Below are 23,553 nucleotides of genomic sequence, written 5' to 3' on the forward strand. Positions count from 1 at the left end.
AACCTAAAGCCACTGTACTACGTAGCATCTTCATCCCAGTTCTGAGTAGATAGATCTCCATGAAAGTACAATGAATGATATAATGGGTAATTTGGAAGTCTTCTGGTACAGGTGTGGGGCAGAGCAGTGGGAGCTTCATTGTCCATCTGAATGTGCAATATTTGACCTGGGAATGCTTAAAAGTCAGCACAAAGTGTGTGAGGAGGATAAATATGCCAGTGCTCTAACAGTGCTATCCACAATGAGTTGTGTCAACAGCTAGACCCTGGTAGGGAACAATTGTCATATCAATGAGATATTTCAAGAGCCAATGAGCCGAACCGTATGATGTTCATGGCTTTTCACTTGCGTGCACTTTACCGTTTGGAGAATGCACATACAATTCTGCGGCGGTGCTGTGGGAAAACATTGGGCTTGTAAAAGCAACTTGTAAAACAATTCCCATTCCACCTCTCAGCTGCGCTTTCATTGATGATTCAGTGGTGGAGAGAATTAGCTTTCAAATTCTTGGGAGTTAACATCCCGGATGACGTGTCTCAGTCTCAGCACACAGATGTAATCATGAAGATGATGCGCCAATACATTTCCTGTCTTAGAAGTTCAAAAGGATTTGACATGTCACCTAACACTCTATCAAACTTCTGCAGATGTACTGTAAAAACTATCCTGACTGGTTGCCTCATGGCCTGTTATCGCAGTTCCAATGCACTGGAGCGCGTGAAGCAGCAGAGAATGGTGGACTCAGCCGGTACATCATGGGCACAGCCCTTCCCTCAATCAAAAGCATCCACAAGAGGCACTGATTCAAGAAAATAGCATCTATCATTAAGGATCGTCACCATCTGGATCATGCCCTCTTCTCGCTGTTACTATGGGGAAGAGGTACACAAGCTTGAAGTCCCACACCACAACTAGTTGCAGGAACAGCAACCTTCCTACAACCATCAGGTTCTTGAACCAACCTGCACAGCCCTGATCCTACCATTGCAACAAAACAATAGACCACATGGTGCACGGCCATGGACTGGTTTTCTAATTGTGATTTGAAATCATTTTCTACTCACGGGCTTGTCGAATTTATGAGTAATTTATGTATAATGTATGTTCTGTGTGTTGTCTGAATCTATGTGCCTGCGATCCTGATGCAAGTAAGATTTTCATTGTACACGCATCCAACCGCCAATAACAATAAAGTTGATTTGACGACTTCCTTCTAGAATTCTATTACTGGGTATCTGTATTTAGGTGTTCAGCATATTCATTTTCATCTCCACGTTTATTTTTCCTCTTTATTTTTACCACCAGGCTCTCAACCTCCAGGGACGGCTGAGGTTCCTCCATGGACAGAACAGGAAGGCTGAGGACGGAACTCCCATCCCACCGCAACTGGCTCTCTTTGCCCTGGCTGCTCCCCTCCAGTCCTCCTCCATCCTGGAGGTGCGGACCAAGAACATGATCTTCAGAACCAAACACAAGTTAGACTTCACACCACTTGCCTGTGATGCCAAGTAAGAACCTGGGGAGAAAGGTGAAAGGAACCTTTAGAACAATAAGTACAAAGAAGTATAGATTTTTTGGGGTGGACCAGGAATGGAATTTAATTGAGGGATTGAACATTTGAATCAAATTCCCAGCGTCAGTTACAGGGTCCAGTCTTTCAGAGCATTTGTGTGGGCTTTCATATGTATTTAGTTGAGATTTACTTAGTCAAGGTTTGCTACAGGTGAATCCAGACAACATTTCACTGATGGCAGATTACAGAAGACCAATGTGGGCTATTGGTCAGGCTATTCTGCTGATTCAGGCTGTGGCCGATACAAAAATAGGTGGAGGAGCCAGTAGTGTGGTGGAAGCAGGAAGACTTGGATATATTAGGAGAGTGGGCAAACAAGTGGCAGATGGAATACACAAAGCAAAGTGTGTGGCCATGTACTTTGAGAGTAGGAATAAAGGCGTAAACTATTTTCTAAATAGTGAGTGGATTCAGAAATCAGAGGTGCAAAGGGACTTGAGAGTGCTGATACAGGATTCCTAAAAGGTTAATTTGCAATTTGAAATGGTAGTAAGGAAGGCTATTCCTGCCATCCTTTCACAAATATATTGGGTTTAAGCATAATTATCCATATTACTGCTCTAGCAGAGGAACAACAATCTCAGCACTTTTTAATTTCTTTAGCGAAAGAAACACACTGTGCAACTGAAGATTTTGAACCCCTCCCTTGTTCTTTGTTTCAGAGGGAAGATTGTTCTGGGATACACAGAGGCTGAACTCCGGGCACGAGGGACCGGATACCAGTTCATCCATGCAGCTGATATGTTGCATTGTGCGGAAAATCACGTCCGGAGTAAGTGCCTCAGACTCTGCCTTTGTCTTAATGTTCCTCCCAGCTGCCTTGGTTCACTCACTGACCTTTCAAACCTTTCCCAGCTATAGCAGAAGCACTGAATAATATATCAGCTCAGGTAAATTACAGAAGGCCCACAGCGGGGTGTTGGATTAAAAGATGGTCACCGAATTATGAGTGCCATGCCCTCCACCGAACCTTGCACATCAGCGTTCAAACTATGCCCATTTTGTTTATTGGTTTTCTTTCTGTATAGATTATAAAGGCACAAGTAAACACAGATTTGCAATGTAGGCAAATAGAATGGTTCCAGTGCAACTGTGAAGTATTGTCGAAGCAATGAGCTAAAGATAAACACAAAGTACTGGAGTAACTCAGTGGGTCAGGCAACTTATCTGGTGAAAATGGAAAAGTGATGTTTTGGGTCCAGACTCTTGTTCAGACTGGGTTCAGTTGACCGAAGGAATATGGCCTGGTGGTAAAAATAAAGAGGAAAAATAAACGTGGAGATGAAAATGAATATGCTGAACACCTAAGTACTGATTCCCATTAATAGAATTCTAGAAGGAAGTGAAGTCAAAACAACTTTATTGTTATTGTCAGTTAAGTGCATGTACAATGAAAATCTTGCTTGCATCAGCATCGCAGGCACATAGATTCAGACAACACACAGAACATACATGGCATATTAGATGCTTTCTATTGAAGTCTGAAGAAGGGTCCTGACTCATAACATCACCTATACTTTTTCTCCAGAGATGTTGTCTGACCCGTTGGATTATTTCAGCACTTTGTGTCTATCTGCACAGAAAAGTTTTGTTTTGCCTGCTATCCAGTCAAATCATACCATACATGAGTATATCAGGTACACCTTAGATTGTTCACCTGCTGATTCCTCTATCCATGCATGGTTACCTTCAGGCCTGGACCTTTTGGGTGATCTTCTGAAAATCAGTAATAAGGTCATGTCATAAGTGATAGGAGTAGAATTAGGGCATTCAGCCCATCAAAACTACTACGATATTCAACCATGGCTGATCTATCTCTCCCTCTTAACCTCGTTCTCCTGCTTTCTTCCCATAACCTCTGACACCTGTACTAATCTGTACCTTAAAAATATCCATTGACTTGACCTCCACAGCCTTCTGTGGCGAAGAATTCTACAGATTCACCACCCTCTGACTAAATAAATTTCTCCACATCTCCTTCCGAAAAGAACGTCCTTTAATTTTGAGGCTATGACCTCCAGTCCTAGAATCTCTAATGGAAAGATCCTCTCCACATCCAAGCCTTTCACTATTCTGTATGTTTCAATGAGGTCCCCCCCTCGTTCTTCTAAACTTCAGCGGGTACAGGCCCAGTGCCGACAAATGCTCATGATAGGTTAACCTACTCATTCCTGGGATCAGTCATGTAAACCTCCTCCTGACCATCTCCAGAACCAGCACATCCTTCCTCAGATATGGTGCCCAAATTGCTCCCAGTATTCCAAATGCGGCCTTACCAGCGGCTTATAGAGCCTCAACATCACATCCCTGTTTTAGTATATAAGCACTCTGCGCTGAAGTCCAGAATGGAGGGTGGCGGAAGATCAGAAAAGTTGTGAGGGGCTGTTGCTTAATTTTATTTTTCACCAACCACCTAATTAATGGAGATGGCCATTATTGACACCTTGGTCTTTATGAAGTTGAATGAATCTCTGTGGGCTGGAACAGAGGAGAAAGCCCGTGTGGAGATGGCAGCCCCAGATAAAACAGGGTCTTTCTTGCAAACGGGCATCAGGCTCAAAAGATGATGCAGCTGCTTTTGTGGTTTGTGGAAATGTTCTTTCTGCCACAACAAAGATGTTTGCTTCAATGAATCTGTCACCTTGTTCAATAGTTCACTCCATGTGAGATCAGTTGAAAAACCTGGATCTGAAATGACAGTCTGTTTCACCAAAACTGCTGGGAACAGTTCCACAGGAGCCTCACCCATTCACACATACACCAGAGCTATGGATTAGTGAAGAAATGGCATTTGGACTGCAATAGGATTCAGTGCAGCAAGGAGATTAAAGGGAGCCTGTCACACCATGTTACAGTTAACAGCATTATTACAGCAGGTTACATGCTCCATAAAATAGCCTGGCAAATCACACACACTACATTGGCACTTCATCGGTTCTAGAAGATGACACTTTTTGTCAAGGATGTTTACAGATAGGCATTAGATGCTGCCTTTGTCATTGACATTGAAGTTTTAAAAAATGAGTTGTAATAAACACAGATGACATGCTCACGGTTTTTTTAATACATTAGGGAAGTCCCCCATACAAAGATTACATTCTATGTAATTCAGCAATCCTGTGGAATTTGCTAATCCCACCAATTTGAGCCTCTGAAAGCACATTTGCTCAATTATTTCTCCCCCAACACTCCCCCTCCAAAGCTGTTAACTGGGGTAGCTCATGTCTGTGATATGTCTACCAAAGTCACATTGTACCGGGGGATTTGAAGAAAAAGGTTTCCCAAGATATTGTTCTGTTGCCTGACCAATTCAACGTACTGAACAAAACTGACCCATTCCGGTTGGAGTCAGTTGGGGCTTGATGACAACAAACATTGCTGGTCAGCAGGTCAGGTGGCATCTGTGAAGAGAGAAACAGCTATTGTTGCAGGACAGGGAGGCTTTGTCAGAACTTAGTTCTGATGAAGGGTCACAGACCTGAAACTGCTGTTTCTCTCTCCACAGATGCTGCTTGACTAGCTGAGCGTTTCCAATGTTTTCAGTTTTTATTTCAGATTTCCAGAGTCTGCAGTATTTTGGGGTTTTTTTATTCTGAGGGTTGTTGATTATTCTGAGCTGTTGCAAGCTGAATAGAGTTGTATCCTTTGAGTGGTAAAGGCTCAATTTTGAAACCAATTCACGCTCGTGCAACGACCTAGTCTCCAGGTGGTTTCCCAATCGAGTTAGGGCAACGTGTCTGTATGTTATTTGGCAGGATTGGCACTCGTAAGTGTCAATCCTGTCAAAAAGTTGCAAGAATGTCAAGACCTCGTCAAAGAAGAGTTGTCGCCTGAGGGCTCGGACAGCACTGTGATGTTCGACACCAGTAACATCAGGGGAATGGGAATGGTTGCCTCATTCAATGTTGAAATGGGAGGAGACCATTCAGCTCTTCATTTTTTCTCCTACTTTCAGTAAGTTCATGGCTAATATTTTACCTCAGCACCGTCTTCCTGCACTGAGCCCATATTCGCTGATTCCCTTAATAGTCAAAGATCTAACAATGGCGGCCTGGAGTATATCAGCAACTGAGCCTCCACAACCCTCGTGGGTAGAAATACACAAAAACTCACTGCTCTCTTAACTAAAGACATTTCTTATCATCTTGGTCCGAAACGAACACTCTTTATATTGAGACTCTCATTGTTACAATACTGCAGCCAGGAAAATATCCTTCCTGCATCCACTCTCTTGTGGCTCAGAAGATTTTTAATGTTTCATTAAAATCATCTCTCATTCCTCCAAACTTTGGAGAGTACAGACCCAGTCCATGTAAGCTGTTACACCCTAATTATTGCGTCTTGTTACTTTCCTTTTCCTCATCGATGCCTTGGCCTTGCACTTGGCTGAATACTGAAAATGTTCTCAATCTTCAAATTTACTGCTCTTTTTGTCAACATCATAAACGTATTCCTTTGATCTAATGCTATCTTAACCTCATGAAAGCCACTGCCACTTTTTCCTGTTGGAATTTTACACCTTAAAAGAATGTATATTTGTTGTAAACAATGTATTAATACTTTAAATATTAGCCACCGCTTGTTTACTGTCCTACCCTTTAACGTAATTTCCCGATCTACCTTGGCCAGCGCACGCATCATCTCTTTGAAGTTTGTTTTGTTGAGGCTTAAAGTTGAACTCTTTATTGAAATGCAAACCTTCTAGTACACTGACATCTGAGTAACCAGATTACACTGTTGGCTTAACATTTAGTTGAGATCATTGTATGAATTCATACTGCACAGATGCAGAATGTATTCACATTGTTACCATGCTGGCTGTTGAGTTAGTTCCATTCTTCAGCTCTCTCACCACTCTCTTAAAGTTCATGCTGGCAAATGGGCAATGCAACCAGAATTAAGTTAGAATCTTTATGGACTCTCGTCTGCCTCTCTGGTATGGATTGAGCCTGTGTCAGACTCTCCTTCCCCAGGCCCCTGTTGCATGTGTTTCCTTTGTTTCCCCTGGGCCCACATGGAGACTGGAAAATACAAGCTAGCAGTGCAAAAGGCGTGGTGGGAAAACCTTGTTAGCTGCAGAAACCAACGTCTTCAGACGATGTGGCGACAAGGAAAGGCGTGATTTCATTGCCCCTCTGCAGGAACGTACGGTCAAAGGTCAGAAGTCGTGTCTGACCCAAGGCGTTGTCCAATAGATGACATGGTGATGTGAAGATACTATCCACTGAGTCAGGGTCACCCATCTCCAATAGTCCATGCTTGAATTAGTGACTGCACACTTTAAATAAAATCTATATTTATTGTACCTTATTATTTGCAGTAGAAACTCCACAGTGTTTCAAGACCAATGCATCACCTAGGCAGTACAATTGCTGTCAGAGTGTTGCAATCTATTTGCATCAACTGCAGATGTGAAGAATAATCAATTAGCTTCTTAGCAGTGAGTGGAGTACCACTGAGAAAATTCGAAACTCTTAGTATGCGGCATTGAATTTTTTACATCCAACTGCAGTCAGAACAAATGTCTCGATTTAATATTTCCTCAGGAATGGTAGTGCAACTGGCTGTCAACTTGAGTCCCTACCCAAGTCCTGGAGTACCGACTGAAGCCACAACTTTGAGAGGAGTGAACATTAGCTCTTAGTGAAGCTGGCATTTGGGAAGATGAAAGTCTGATGTTTCCCACAGGCTATTTTATTCAGATCTCATGAGATTCGAATTAGATCTTGAGCATCTGCTCAATGATGGCCTTAAACTTGGACGTGTAGCTCAATTTCCATATTTCTTGACCAAATTAACATTGAGACTATTAAGAGAATTGTCATTTTGCTTCTGGTTTTACACAAGCTGTTTGGAAGTTGTGCCCAGTTAGATCTTCAGGGTATTTCCAATCAGGATGCTACTTTCAATGTAACACGATCATCCTTTAAATCAAAGATCCTATAGTGGAGCAAGATGGATGACTCCTGCTAATTGCAATGGGCTGACGTGTAGTACGCAACGGAACGGAACGTGGGCCATTTTTTCATCCATTTCCGTAACCGGACCCGACCCGACCCGACTCGCAGTGTAATCAACGTTGCGGGGGAACAGTTTGTGTTAATAAGTTAAAATTCTGAAAATGAGGAGAAGATTTTTAGCAAATACTTTTATTTTTACGAGAATGTTTCCTGTACCGTCTTCCGTCTCCGCACTATTATCCTATGGGATCTTTGGTGCGGAGACGGAAGCCGGTTATGGAAATGGGGCCTTAAATTACCCATGAATCTGCCCATGACCGTACTACGTCTTTTTCGTCGAGTGGACCATCTAGGATCTTTGCTTTAAATCCCCTACACCTCATCGTTTTAATAGGTTACAGGGGAAATACCTTGTTAGTTAGTATTGGTTCACTGCATGGTTGAACTGCAGGCAATTGTAGATTATTTATTTCTGATTTGTCATTTTCTAAAACTGACAGTGTTTGTATCCAAGATCAATATCTAATTTTGCTCTGGTCAAGAGGTTGTCCTGCAGATTTAGTGGAGATTTCTCAAGCCAGGTGCAGAAGTGAACAGGAATGGTTAGATAGAATTTACTTTTAACGGACAGATGTCCACAAGAGTGTTTGCAAGTCTGTGATAAAACCAGGCAAGGAACAGTCTAGAAAGTCTTCATTCCCAGTGTGGGTGGGATTCTACACATCACAGTGATGATCCAACTGAATATCCAGTCCCTGGCTCAACAGCAAAACGTTCCCCAGTCCTGTTCAAGAGTTATCATAAAGAGTAACGGGGTGATGGGGATATAGGAGTCATGGTTATGGTGGCTGCAGACGTTGAATTAGTGCCCTGGCATTGTCCATCAGTTGGGAAAAGATCATCTTTTCTCCAGAACACGTGGTGTTTTGCTCATGGACCAATACAATCTAGATCCTGTGCTTAGCAGGTAATGCCCATATAGCTAAGTGACTCACCCTCTTAAAAATGGCGGCACAACATGGAGAGTTGTTACCTCACAGCGTAATATATCCAGGTTCAATCCTGACCTTGTTGATGTCTGTGTGGAGTCTGCAAGTTAACTCATGAGCACGTAGTTCCCTCGGGTACTACGGCTTGCTCCCACATCTGAGAGACATGTAGGTTAGAGGTGAATTGGTTGCTGTAAGCTCCCTAGTGTTAATGGGTAGGGAAAGGTCATATGGCAAAGAAACAAGCTCTTCAGCCAAATTTGTCTGCTAACCAAGGTGCCCACACTTGACCTATATCCCTCTGAACCTTTTCTATCTACGTGTCCAAATTGTCTTTAAATGTTGTTATTGGACCTGTCATTAGCAAATGGGCACATGCAAAAGACTAGGCTATCGGGTAGTAAGTAAGAGAAGGGGATTGCTCTGAGCACTGTCAGGGCCCTGATGGGCTGAATGGCCTCCGCCTAAGTTGTGTGTTGGTATAATACAACGTCTGTAATCTGTCCAGTTGATTCATGTCCTCCAGCCTGTTAATCAGATCAAGAAAGCTCTTCCATCGGCTCAGATGCCTGTGTTCACTCTGACTTTTCTTTCTCTTCCAGTGATTAAAACTGGCGAGAGTGGCCTGACTGTGTTCCGACTGCTGACCAAGAACAACCGCTGGGCCTGGGTGCAAGCAAATGCCAGGCTGGTGTACAAGAATGGAAAGCCAGACTACATCATTGCAACACAGAGGCCTCTGGTGTGAGTGAGAGTGCGGATCAATCTGCGCTGTTCCCTTTCCTTTGTTACTGCTTCGCAATTCCCTCGCAGTTTTGATCTTCCTGGCAGGGAATGTGCTGTGGACCCCTTCACTCTGTTTGTCTAACAAGCTGAGAGATGAATAAAGTAGTGAACGTGCAGATCACAGCACAGGGTCGGTGCTTTTTGCTCTCCCCCAGTCTGGGTTTCAGCTGAGGCAGATTCTGACCTGATCTTGTGGGGCCATAGGGAAAGATGATGGAAAATTGGGACTGCGAGTCCCATTCCTCTGCTCCTAGTGGGTCTTCCCGCCTCTTGCATCGTCCACCACCCTCCAACCTGCTCCTCCCCATCTATTGGGTGGTCTTCACATTGCCTGCAGATTTAATGATCCAATCCCTGCAAGGGGACTGGATGTCCATGTGAAGGCTCCTGTCCCTGAGTTCATCTTCAAGCATTTATCTGGTGAAACTATCTGCCTTGTCTGAGATGTTCCATGAAATTCCTTACACTGATCTACACAGACAGCACATGAGGTCAAATCGAATAGGATCACTGAAACTGTGAACCAGCGGTTCTATCAGCTGCACCATTTATGTTTTCCTCCTCTTCCCCCTCTCCCTAGTTAACAGTCAATGGACAACCAAGCCTTGTTATTGGTTGAAGTTTCTTCCTTCTGAAACTAGGAACTGTATTTAGTGTCCTTGGAGCTTTGAATCCAGAAATAAATCTAAGATGACCTTAGGAGATCCTAAAGTGCAGGATCTTTAAGTCAATTAAGTTTATTTTGCTTCATACATTACCATAGCGATATGTTTCATTTTAAGGCATCATCTCTTTTGTGGGAAACATGGTAGCCATTTTTTACACAAGAAGCTCCCCACAAACGGCAGTGGTAATGATTTTTTTATTGTGTCATTTAAGAGATAATTATTGGCCAGAACACCCAGCTTATAATCTTTATATCCATTATGTGACAAACCTGTTGGTTTCTTATTTTGTGCTCCTACAGCGATGAGGAGGGAGGGGAGGAACTCCGTAAACGCACCCAGCACCAGCCCTTCAACTTTGCCACGGGAGAGGCGCTGCTCTACCAGATAACCACCTCCTCAAATCCAGGGCACTCACATCTGCACCAGGCCAAGGGGAAGAGCAGCGGGGGGAGGAAGAACACCTCGGGCAAAATCGAGAAGCACCAAAAATCGGTGGACCCCAGCTCGCTTCTGGGCGCCATGATGCAGCAGGACGAGTCTGTGTACGTCTGCCACCCGGCCTCTGAGCCCAGGTATCCTCTCAGCGGCGGCTCCTTCAGCGAAGCCGCTGACTCTGGGGACACTACTGGGTGCAACTGGCAGCTGGTTCCTGGTGAAGCAGGACAGCCAGAGGGCAACGAGAGGACACTCGATCCCTTGCTGGCCACCTTGGACTCCCTCAACCTGGTGGCTGAGGACAACTGCTTGAACAGCGACTTGTTCAGTGCGCTCGAAAATCTCGGACTCGGGGCGGATGACTTGGAGCTCCTCCTGTTCGATGAGCGGATGGTGAGGGTGGAAACAGACCCTGACTACGTCCCCACGTTAAATGACATCATGACAAATGGTGAGATTTTGTCCTACATCCACGACTCGATGGTGACCAACAACGATCAGGAACTCTCAGGAAACGGGCAGCCATATCCTTTGTCGAACTTTCCCCAAGCTTCAAACATGGACCCCACAGTCTCAGGGAAAGAATCTCTGTCTTCCTCCCAAGATGTTCTTCGACACCACCCTCCACTGCTGATGCAGCATCAAGCCCTGTCACAACCCCACCAGAACGATCAGCTTTGGAACCAACACTCGTTGCCCTGCCATGCACCCCGATCTCTAGGCGAACCCACGCCTCCGCTGCTGAAAGTGCGACTGCACACGGAGTGCCAGTTTGAACCGCCAACCACAGAGCAGGTTGTTGTCAATGGCGTGCATTCCCTCCATCTAGCAGACCCCCAGCCAAGGGATGGTCACCGGTGGCGAAACTATGTCTGCCCACCTACAGCTGTTGAGTCTGTTCCTTACAAGCTGGATCCCTTTCATGGCTATGGTATTGGACAAAATGTGGATTCCTATCAGCAGCCTGTGCCATCGTCTCTTGCCCCCACTCAAGTTGGCCAGGAAATGGGTTACCACATGGGTGGGACACCTTACGTGGAGTTAACAATGACTGGTGATAGTCAGTACCGCAGCTTCCTCACCAACTCCTCCACTTTTCAGGCTTTGTCACAGAAGCAGCCGGCACAAGGAACTCCACTCTGCCAGCACCCGCTGTCGAATCCTTCCACTGCCCACTTTGTAGAACATTGTCCAGAGCTGCAGCCTACGGTGGACCTGCATGGATTGTTTCCACCATCCCTTGCTCAGGATGGGTCCCAAAAGGTAACAAATTCATGTTTCCATTTGGATTTTGACTTAAGCTTCTCAGCGAATGTCTCTGAGGAAAATGGGTAGATGTTGCGAAACTGTTTCCACTGGCTGAAGAGCTCAAGGCATGAGGTTTTTAATTGCTGAGGTAGTGATTGTTAATTCTCTGGTCTGAAAGCCTGTGGATATTCTATCAATGAATGCATTCAAAGCTGAGATAGGGTGTGTAATAGAATATTAGCGGTGCAGGCTCGAAGGACCGAATGGCCTACTCCCGCACCTATTTTCTATTAGTTGTGATGTGGATCAGCCCAATTGGCTCCGTGCTGGGTGAGCTCCCTTGGCTTTTACACTGTTACCTAATTAATGATTTTGGGTGGATGTGTGGACTATAAATTTCTACTGGATAGGGACTTGACTGCCTGGAAGCCAGAGATAGTTAAGAGGGCCTGTGGAAAATCTGAAATGCGCTTACTAGTAATTGGAGGTGCCTGCAAATTATTGCAAAGAATTATTGGCAGCGGATAGCCTGTTGAATATAAGAGGAATCTGAGGCAGCTACCAAGAACTCGGTAAGTGGGACCTCGGGGAGAAGGGGATTGAACCCTTCTAGTGATTGTTGACATCGGATTGCTTCCTGCTGTTTAGGAATATTTAACTGCACATTCTAAGGGCAGGTAGAGTTGGGTGTAGATGTTGCCTTTCCAACAGGGCAGCTTAGTGGCGTAGCTGGTAGGGCCGCTGACTCAGAATGCCAGCAAGTTGGGTCCAACCCTGACCTCGGGCGCTGTCAGTGTGCAGTTTGTATATTCTCTATGTGGCAGCATGGGTTTCCCCGGGTGCTCTAGTTTCCTACCACCTCCCACAAACTTGCAGGTTAGTTGGTGGGCTAATCAGTTGCTTTAAATTCCACCTGACATGTAGGTGAGGGATGGAATCAAGAGCCTAAATGATGGGTATATGGGAGGAATGAAACAGGATTAGTGCTGTATAGTGTTTGGTGCACCATAGACTCAATGAGCTGAAGGGCCTATTTTCATGTTATATTTCTATCTGACTCTTAGCACTCACATTAGTATTATCAGTTATCCATAAAACCCATGTGTTTTGCCTGCAGTATCACGTTCTATTTAAGAAACATAGCTATTGGGGTAATAAAAACTATTTCCCAATAGAAGGTGCCTCAAATCAATGCTATATCTGCAGCTGTGCATTGTATATTGCTTCAAAGACTCATTTGTAATGTGTGTGTTAATCAAGATTGAATCTCTGGGCAAGTAGGTGACTACCTTGGAGGTGGCTAAATGGAGCAGTCAGAATGTGACACAAAAGGCCCTAGTGGAGTTGTGGCGGAGAGTATGGTTTGAAGAGGAGAGCGAGCCTGATTCAGACTCGGAGAGAGGCTCTCCTGCGCTGTTAGCCTAATAGTGGAGCAGAGAGCATTTCCCGTTTAAGGTCAACATTGGTAAACTAGACTAAATTAAGCTCTTGCTCTCATCTCATCTCATGTGTCTCTCTGCTTACTCTGTCCATGTCTTTAGGGGGAGAACTGTGTTCCAAGCACCATCGATGTGGCATATCCTGATGCCTGTGTCCATCCTGGTGGAAACGAAATGTCTTCAGACAAAAGACAGCCCTACACGGACGTTTTTGCAAACCCTCCAACGTCTGGCTATTACATTCAATGACTTCCCACCAAGTGGTCATTCCAGGGTCACCACAAGGACCACGTGCAGCAACGGAAGATTTCTGAAGCAAACTAAAGTACTGCTGCTCTGAACTATTGTCCATGTAATCCCCTTGTTTTCTTTGTTAATGAGGGGATGGGTTTACCGTTGAGTGTGTACTCTGCTTAAAACAATTTTAAGGTGCTAATTACAGAGTAGAATGAGCTGGGCGATTTTCATGTAAACATAAATGCAGGCTGCAGTGTGAATTGCCTTCTAAACCTGTTGCGTAGTCTACCCTTGTGTTGATTAGAGTCATTCAGAATGACTGAGGATGTGAAAGATGGCGACAGGTTTCTGCTGTCTCAGCTGCCATGAATAGGAAACAGCCTCATTTCTGATCATTGTCCCGTTTTAAACCAGCCAGTGGGTTGTCTCTTTCCCTTTGGTGAACAAGGTGCCTGCAGGTCAGTGAGGTCGTGAAGAAGTGTCAACGTTTAACATTGGGGAGAAAATTATTTTCAGTCAGACCAAGATCAGTGCTTTGATATCTTCAACAACATGACATCAGACACATCATACTTCACATGTGTCAATAGAGTTGCAACTTCACAAGTATTTAAACTTTTTAATTTGAGACTTTCATGTAGTTGTTGCTTCAAACTGACATTTAAGAAAATCAACACGATTCTGAAACTCAAACCTGAGAATAGAGCCTCGGTTGAAATAATTCTTGAGGAAAGATGTAAAAGGTTCTAGTGGGACATTGTCTTCCGTCCTGGGCTGGGAATGGAGAAAAGAACAATTAGCTTTGGAGGAATTCCACACAGATTGATCAGAATGATGATGGGGCTCAAATTATTACGTTGTAGGCATAAGTAATAAGTATTTTATTAAGGAGAGAAGACATGGGGTGATGTAATCAGGTCTCTATGAAACGTGGAGCAGGTGATTGTGTTAATCTTGAAGAATTATTCAAGTCCAGGACAATTGAAAGTAGATCATTCCGGTGACATATCCCTTCACACAATTTTCCTGGAAGCTGTTGCTGGCTTTCACAAATTAGACCGATGAACCATTTCAAGGCAAAGGGTCCATGGAACTGAGATATGGATCAGCTGAAGTCTCACTGAGCGACAGAGTGAGGTTAATAGCTGAAATGAGGAGGAAGAGATACAGAAAATTCTGAGTGTTCAATGGCGTACACCCATGTATCTATCTGACTTGGACAATGAGGGTGGAAGAGATTGAATTGAACTGAAGCCCAAGGATTCAATAAATTAGAAGAAGCTTGCACACAATGAATGGCAGGATATTCTATACTGGAACAATTGAGGTCGAGATGAACTGCACCTTTGAAAAAGATCTTGTTATGATTGGAATTGCTGGATCAAAGAATGGATATCAATTGAACAGATATTCCAATAAAGGTAATAAATCATGTGTGGATGGGGAGGAGTATTAGGAATATTGTCCACACAAGGGGTCAGTGGTGGAATAAAGTAGAATAGTGGAACTTCCTGTTTATCTGTGAACGTCTGAGAGTCTTTGGGGAAAATTTGTTTCCTCCCAGGAATATGGTGATGGTTCAAATAATTTCTGGCAGATGATGAATTGACGTATCAAATTCACCTTGATTTCAAGTTTCACTTTATAGTGGTCTCTAACCAGACTTTGATGTCTGAAGAAGTGTCCCGACCAAATATTACCCATCCTTTTTCTCCAGAGCTGTTGTCTGACCCTCTGAGTTACTCCAGCACTTTACGTCTATTTCTGATGCCATTACAGAATTACCAGAGTCAGTGCGCACTGTAATAAAATGATCTCTCCCCTCAATTTCTCTGATTGTAATTAAGAGACTGAGATGATCGACCCCAATTGGGGAGGAGTTTTGACCAACGTGAGAGAGGAAGAATTGTCATCCCCTGATCATCTTTGAGTGATGCTGGCCGGAAGGTCTGCATGTCTGGACATGGGATATGGAGAGAGTGGTTTTGCCAGAGTATATCAGCCAAGTCTAGGTTATAAGGTTGGGTTTGATCATGCCATGACAGTTGGAAAACATGATAGTGTGCATAGTCCTGAGCAAAAGACAGAGTGGAATATTGACAGCACTTGGACAGATAGGACTTCACAGTTTGGTTGTAGCCAGTGGTTGCAAAAGGTAGGAGGCATTGTCTAATAAATACGATCATTATTTGTTCACCCAGGGAAACATATTTGGAGTGAAGCCCAAAATACAATAGCAATGCTATGTTATTTCTGGAATGAATGTAAAATCATTTCTATATTTTGCCCATATACTTTCATGATTGAAAATTCATAAAGTAATTTTTTTTGTCAACATTCTGCTGCCTCTGGAACTGACTTTTTAGAGGTACTTTTGTGGGGCTGATGGAAAATTAATGTTTTTGATACTGAGTGTCCAGTTCATGGGTTCCCAATTGCAAGGGCTGAAGATTGCACCATACAGCACAGAAACAGGCCCTTCGGCCCAACCTATCCAAGCCGAACAAGGTGGCTAACTGAGCGAGTCTCACTTGCCTGCCAATATCCCACCAAAACTTTCCTATCTACCTACTAACTGACCTGTTTTCATGCTGTATCTCCAAACTAAGCACAATCCCGTCCACTTATTTAACCTTTCTCCTAACAATTTGTCACTTTGAATGAACTACGCACTATTCTTGTACCATTTTAGTGGTGTGCCCTGTACGTTGCCTCTTCCTATTCTTCCTGCCAAAGTGGAACACTTCATCTATCTCAGTATTGACTTCCATTGCCATCTCTGCCCAGTCCTGAAGTGTCTTACCCTCCTGCCCACAGATGGTCACGACTGCCGGTTTTGGCCATGTCCTCCAACACATGTTGTAGCCGTCTTTAGCCTGGCCAATAGTCAGCTAATTACGAGTAACCTTGAACCACTGAGCTGTGGGGTAGAAAGATTTACAAGAGTACCTGTGCTTGCTGAATGTTTGAAACTCCCTATAAAGTGAAGGCATGAAGACCTGGGGAAAGGACAGTGTCAGTCCTGTGGGGTGCATCACCTTTGTGGAGAACTTCTGACCCAGATCTCCAGCAACAACAATTCCACTTTTACATCACTATCAATGTTGCAAAAAGAACATTGAAAACTTTGGGGCAACATAATGACACAGCTGATAGAGCTACTGCCTCGCAGCTCCAGATACTTCGGTTCAATCCTGATCTCACGTACTGTCTGTGTGGAGTTTGCAAACTTCTCTGTAACCACGTGGATTTCCTCCGGGTGCTCTAGTTTCCTCCCACATCCCAAAAATGTAGTTTATTGTCTGCTGTAAATTGCCCCTAGAGTGGTAGAATGTACAGAGTAGTAGATGGAAATGTGAGGAGAATAAAATAGAGGTTAATGTAGTTTTGGTGTAAATGGGTGGTTGATGGTTAGCACAGATCTGGTAAGCTGAAGGGCCTGTTTCTGTGTTGTGGGATTCTATAACACTTCGCAGTTATAGAAGGTAGGAGGCATTATCATCAAAATGTCAAATTACAAAGAAAAATACCCACTGAAAGTGCTTAGCTCAGGTGGGGCTCTATAAGAACACCCTAAAGGAAGAGCAAGGACGTTTAGGAAGAATTCGGGGCTTGGCAACTGAAGGCTGCTGTCAGTTGTGACTCCATTAGAATAGAGGGAGGAGTGAGATCAAAGCAAGAGGCCAGAGTTGACTGCTTAGGCCAAGTTTGAATCTCAATAACAGCAATCAACCTCCTGGGTGAGGGTAGAGGAATTGGGAGAGGTGGAACAAATGGTTGTTTTACACTTATATTTTAAGCAACAAGGACAATCAGTAAATGACTGTGATGACAATCAGTATTGAAGCCTAACATTACAACATAAATATACAATCTATACTTGCATATTATATATACATATATATTTTGTAAATAGTGTAATGTGTAATTTCTAGAAATACATTGAGCACACCTTGAACCAATGCTTTATTGGACACAGATGTAGGTCAGTTTTGTTTTTTTTACTGTCCAATGATAATTTGTTGTAGTTTGACTATACTATATGCTTAGCATTTTAATTGTCACTAATTCTGATGTGTCCATTGGTGCCATAACATTCACACCTTGTTTTTGAAACTGATGGTCCCACTCTTATTTATTGTTTTCATTTAGGAGTCAAGATATTTTATATCTGTTGAATTTAAATTTGTCGTTTCGTAGCCATCTCACGTTTATTTGATTATTAACGTGCGAACACTTTGAAGAATAAAAACAGTGATTTGTTGTATGATTGCAATCTGTATGTTGCCTGTTGATATGTAATCTTTGTTCTCCACAATAAAGAGATTGTGCCGTCACTTCACAGTGTTGTTCACACAAAAGAAACTTGCTTTAGATTTTACCATGGATTTATACATTTCTTGCAGCTGCACATTTTTTTGATGAATGGTTTTGCATACTTGTGTGTATGTGTGTGTGTTTGCATAGTTGTATTTATAATCAGTGTAGCAGCAGTTCAGCGACAGAGTGCCTTGCAAAGACTGAGAGAATAGCTTAACACAGGTATCCAAATCACTCAAACTCATCTCGGGAGGCTAGCCGTTCTGGATGTGCTGTTAATATGGTATTTGGAACAAATCGAAAATACAGTCCCATTGCTTTTAATATAGGAAAAGACCTGAATGATTGCCCCAGAATGAGCAGGTTCATGTGTGCAAATTATAGGATTCATACAGTACATGAAACAGCATAGAAGATGTTGGAAATACTCAGCAGGTCAGGCAGCAATTGCAGAGGGTGAGACAGGGTTAACATTCCAGGTCGATGATCTTTGCTCCGAACTGGAAATGGGTAAATCATGTTTACAGTTGCAGAGCATGGGGTCAGGGGTGCAGAGGAAGAGAACAAAAGGAGAGGTATCTGATTAACCTCATGATAATATCTCGCAGACTGATGCATTTCCAGAGAAATGTTCAGAAATCTTTTCCATGTGGAAGCAGCAGTCTATGAATCCCCATTGGCAGTGTTCCGTGAATCCCCGCTCGTAGTACTCCATGAGTCCTTCCTGATGGTATTCTTCACAGGTGGCATTCCATGAATTTCCACTGAGGGAAATCCTCACTGGAGGTGTTCTTGTGCTCTTTCTGAGAGAACACATATCATGACCAATGCTCTGCTTAGATCAGTTTGGGTGGAGAGTGTGCAGGAAGGAACTGGAGATAGATACAAAATGCTGGCGTAACTCAGTGAGACAGGCAGCATTCAGACTGAAGAAGGGTCTCGACATTAAACGTCACCAATTCCTTCTCTCCAGACATGCTGCCTGTCCCGTTTAGTTACTCCAGCATTTTGGATCCTTCATGCGTTTGAGGCAGCAGAGGTTATGTAACCCCCTCCAGGCGCTGTAGCCAGTTCAATGTGCTGTTGTCGAGGGCCGTGAGGTCTACCCTTCCACCGGGGGGGCGAAGGACAGCGCAGTCGAAAATGACGTGCTGCGCTGTTTGCTGGTTTGCTCCACGTACGCAGGCTGCTGATGAACGCAGCCTCCAGCGATGCATGTTGGCATTGAACCGGCCGACCCCTGTATGGAGCCGGTTCAGGGCGATCCACTCTTTGCGGGGCAAGTCCGAGCCGGGTGGGGCTGTGGTGTTCGGTGCAACAGTGAATTAAGGAGGTCGCGAAGTCTTTTCCCAGCAGGTTCTCCATGCTTCTAGTGTGTTGAAACCGGAGCCACAGAGGGTCATTGTGTGATGGGAGAAGGGACGACGAGATGACAGGTGTTGAGGTCCCAGTTGCTGTGTCCTGGGCGAGGTGGTGCAAAGGATGTTTGGCGTCCGATGGGGCCTTGCACACCAGCCTGTGGGTGAAGTACTCTCCGAGAAGCTTGGCGGGTGCATTACCTGCGAGCACCGACAGAAGATCCGTTGGAGTAGGACGTAGGCAGCCGGCAGGCACGTGCCGTGAGTAATTACTCAGGATAGGCAGTCAGTCGGCTTTAAAAAAAATCTTAAACCGTACATGCGCAGATTGTTCTCCTCTCCGTAAAAATAAAGAATAAAAATAAAGAAAGTAACAATTCAATTTGCCCAAGGCTTCCAAATCTCCTTCATTCTGAATTACTGAATGGGTGAGGGGTGGAGGGTGATGGCAGGTGGAGAGATGGTGGGAAAAACGGGAGCACACCGGGACAAGTTGAATCAGTTGTGATCTTATTGAAGGAACCAATTGGGGGGAGAGTTCCTTTCACAGCGTGTGGTGAGTCTTGCCAGGGGTAAAGTTGCGGGGAGGGCAGGAGCGTTGAGAAGGAGGGGGTCGGGGATCATGCCAGCAACTCACTTACCGCTGCCGCGGTGCTCCGGGCACGGAGTCACAGCATTGTGGCTGGGGAGGGAAGCAGTTCGGGTGGCTGCGAGCGGCCGCCGGACCTCAGCGCCTTCTGCCGGCCCGCTCACCTCTGGCAGTGCTTTCCATCTGAACAGTGAGGGGACCAGCTCAAGAGCAAAGATCATGGAGTGGAGTGGGTCAGCGGGTGATGGATAAATGGACAGCGGGCAGTGGACACTCCTGTGTCAGCGGGAACAAGGGACCAATTGAGGTTACTCGTGCTGACACATGGAGTAATCTCCACTGCCCACTGTCCTGTTATCCATCGCCCGCTGACCCGCTCTTGAGCTGGTTGCTCTGGCATGATCCCCGACCCCCTCCTTCTCAACGCTCCTGCCCTCCTGCATCTTTACCCCTGGCCAGACTCCTCACACGCCGTGAAAGGAAATCTTCCCCCAGCGGCGCTGTCCTTTTGCAGCCGCTTCCCACTTTACAGCCGCAAAGGCAGAATTTCAGCTGCCTTCAGCTCTGCTTGAAATTGACGGCTTGAAGCAGCGTCCACGGCACGTGGGCTGCACACACTTTCCCGTATTACATGTACTGCACATGAAAGGCACGAAGAATTATGCCTACCTAAGAGATCGATCTCTTAGGTAAGCATAATTCTCCCGTGCCTTTACTATTTATATTTAATAATTATCATTTTATACTTTTAGTCAGAGTAGGCAGTGCCTACCTTGCCTATCCTGATGGCACGTGCCAGGCAGCTGGTGATGATCTGCATGGTGTCGTTGAGGATGGTGTCTAGCTTGCTAGTATGATCCATCTTGGGTGGAGAGTGGTGGATGGAAGGGTAGAATGAATGAAAGGACGAGAGAGGGAACTAAGGAGGCTAGAATAGCAAACCCCCTATTAACCACCTGATTAGTGGTGTGAATATTTTATTTGCATCTGGAAGGAACGGCAATGCTGTTAAAAAAATGAGACCATATAATTCTATGGGCCAGAAATCAGCAGGTTCCTTTTGAGCTGTCAATACTAGTCAAGCAGAATGAAATGAAATATATCTGTCCTGGAATATATCCTTTCAAGGAGTGCAACTTCCCAATAAAACATTCATGGCACCAGATGGTGAATGGTGCACATCTCCACAGCAATTTCAGCCAGCTGAGCACTGTCACAGCCATCTGCAGCCTTGGAACTGTATTCTCCCCTTATACTAACCCAGCTCTGGTGAAGCTCTGCCAAATAATCAATTTGTTCCATTAAAATCCATTAAAATACTGTGCTTAAACAGTATTTTTCCTTTGCGAATCAACATTCCTTGGCTTCTACTATTTTTCTTATGTGGACTGTTGGAATGATCGATCTTCAAGTGCATTGAATGAATTTCACTTATGTGGTCTCCAATAAATTCGTGGAGTTTGAGGAAGAGTTCTTTGCATTGATTTCATTTATTTTTGAGGCATTTTGTTAATGCAATGTAAAGACATCTGTGATTAGGGTGTAAATGGAAGCAAAGTATGAAGAAATCAGGACACTCGGAGTCGGAGTAACTCAGCGAGTTAGGCTGCATTTCTGGAGGATGGATAGGTCACATTTGGGTCCCTAGAAATCGTGTCTATGCATGTTCTCCATAGATGCTGCCTGATCCACTGAGTAAGAAACCACGGGTAAGCTCGGGTTAGAGCCTGCCCTCCAGTGCCGCCTGTGTGGGGTTTGCACGTTCTCCCTACGACTGCATGCTTCCCCGTGGTGCTCCGGTTTCCTCCCACATCCTGAAGACATGTAGACTGGTTGATTAATTGGTTTCTATAAATTACCCCTAGTGTGAAGTGAGTGGTAGGAGAATCAAAGTGACAGTGTGATTTGCAGCGTGGACTCTGCCCAATGTATGCACATCCAGAAGGTGCAAAACTTCCTAAAAATTAACACGGAGGTGGCAAATGTTCTGGAAGGGTGTATAAAGGGTGACAGTGGTTTGAAGGACTTGTTTCTGTGCTGTTTCTCCCATTGACTAAGAAGTCCAATAACACCTTATACACATATATATATAAAGTAAAGTCTAGTTCTTGAGTGAACTGATTTATCTGTACTTACAAAAAATAATCTTTATTCAAGGTCCTGTTCATGTTGTGTTCACAATCCATTGGCCATTCTTATCTCTCACACTTTCGTACAAATGGAGAATCATGAACTACTGGGTGCCTGGTGTCTGTGATGAAAGAGTTAATGAAAGCAGCAGGGGCAAATAAAAGCTGTCTTTTAGGTGGCTGGTTGAAATATCGAACATTCACTTGGATAGGAGTCATTCCGCTTCAGATACTTCCCACTCCCAGCTGGTGAAGGGGACAAGACAACCTTCCCTCCCCCACCGGCTGATACCTGTTGCACTGTGGTCTTGGCAGCCTCAGTGGAGTGCACACAGAGCACTGAATCCAGCAGTAATGTCCACCCCATTCATTCATTATTGTTGTTATTCCTCTTGACTTTTAACACACTGTTCCCTGGTTCCCCATTGGATCCACAAGCTACAAAATGGAAGCAGACCAGAACAATGCTTTAATTAACTGTGTACCATTTATTTCCATAATTATAATTTGAGCATTTTTTTATTGTTCCCTGGTGTGTGCTAATCCCGCACTATATCAACTATAGACTGAGAAGGATGTAGTGGATTTATGCAATAAATTCCTTCCATTCAACTTATCTTTGATGCTTTGACCTTTTCTCAAAGATAATAATGAATCATTTTATAACTTTCTAGGTCCTTTCCAAATGGGAACCCCTCGTTAACTTTGTTTAAGTATGGGGTCGGATTCCACAGTCCCTTGAGAAATGTTTGACTGATTAAGCACAGTCTAATTGCTACTTCAGTTTCCACATTCTGCGGTGGCTTGTCAGATGTTTACATAGCTTCATGAAAGAAGACCAGTGGAAGTTGGGGGTTCTGCTCCAGAAGGTTGGTGGTGGTTATGTTCATGGCAACCTGGAGACCTGCAAGAGTTCAACTGGACTTCATATTGCAGAAGGAACAACCGGCATAAGCCTGAGGCCTCATTTGTGGAATTTTGTTGATCTTATCCAATACTTTAGTTGATTTTACCCAATACTATTTGAGTTAGTTATCGATGTCTTCATGCAATGGTTGGTGTCATTTTGTGAAGGATTATTTTCATCATTGAAACTGGTCTCAACTGATTCCCTTTGGTGATCAGCGGTAGAAAAGGATGGGAGGAGCAACACTGGCTGTTTTAGTTTCATGCTACCTTCAGGCAAAATTGGTCATTTATCCATATGAGAGAAGTTGTTGTTTCTGGATCTGATCTCAACCAGAGATAGAATAGGTACTTCCAGAAATATTTCTCTTGGGAAAATTTCATTTGGTTGGGAACTGTTGGATTGAGGAATGATTCCAGCTGCACACTGTAACCTCAACCACAACTACTTATCCCTGGCATCTTTAGCAATAAGGGTCAATGTGTATGCACTGTGGGCATGGCAATGTGAATGGGACAGGACAGAGATGGTACTTCCATTCATACATTTGGTTCTGCTGATTGTACCTCCATTCATACATTGGGTTCAGTTCCTGAGGAGTACCTTTAGCAACAGTCTCGTTCCACCAAGATGTGGTACAGAACGCCACAGGAGATCCTTCTTCCCTGTGGCTATCAAACTGTACAACATCCCCCTTCTGTAGTGGAGTAGACTGACTATCCCCCCCCCCCTCCCCTTCTCCAATCTTTGCACATCCCCAATCCTTTCCATTCATCACTTCAATTTCATGTTTCATGTATTTTGTGTTTTATGACTGTAGGCAGATCAATTTCCCTCCAGGGAGAAATAAAGTTCTATCGTATCGTTGCAGTAAGTGCATTTTCCATTTTGTGTCCCTTATTGTTTAAGAAGTGA

The 23,553-nt window shown here is 44.2% G+C and overlaps 1 protein-coding gene across 3 annotated transcripts in view; it reads left to right on the top strand.

The window, feature by feature from the left end:
* Window positions 1–17,700, top strand: part of LOC116975428 (aryl hydrocarbon receptor-like) — a 90,854-nt gene extending 73,154 nt beyond the window's left edge. For all 3 annotated transcript variants that reach the window (XM_033024541.1, XM_033024540.1, XM_033024542.1), the window contains 5 exons: window positions 1,306–1,508; window positions 2,236–2,345; window positions 9,125–9,266; window positions 10,276–11,674; window positions 13,201–17,700. In XM_033024541.1, the coding sequence (XP_032880432.1) occupies window positions 1,306–1,508; window positions 2,236–2,345; window positions 9,125–9,266; window positions 10,276–11,674; window positions 13,201–13,347 (2,001 nt within the window). In that variant the 3' untranslated portion in view covers window positions 13,348–17,700. The remainder of the gene's footprint in view (window positions 1–1,305; window positions 1,509–2,235; window positions 2,346–9,124; window positions 9,267–10,275; window positions 11,675–13,200) is intronic.
* Window positions 17,701–23,553: the final 5,853 nt, after the last annotated feature.

Source organism: Amblyraja radiata, chromosome 7 (assembly GCF_010909765.2).
Source record: "Amblyraja radiata isolate CabotCenter1 chromosome 7, sAmbRad1.1.pri, whole genome shotgun sequence".
Lineage (NCBI taxonomy): Eukaryota > Metazoa > Chordata > Chondrichthyes > Rajiformes > Rajidae > Amblyraja > Amblyraja radiata.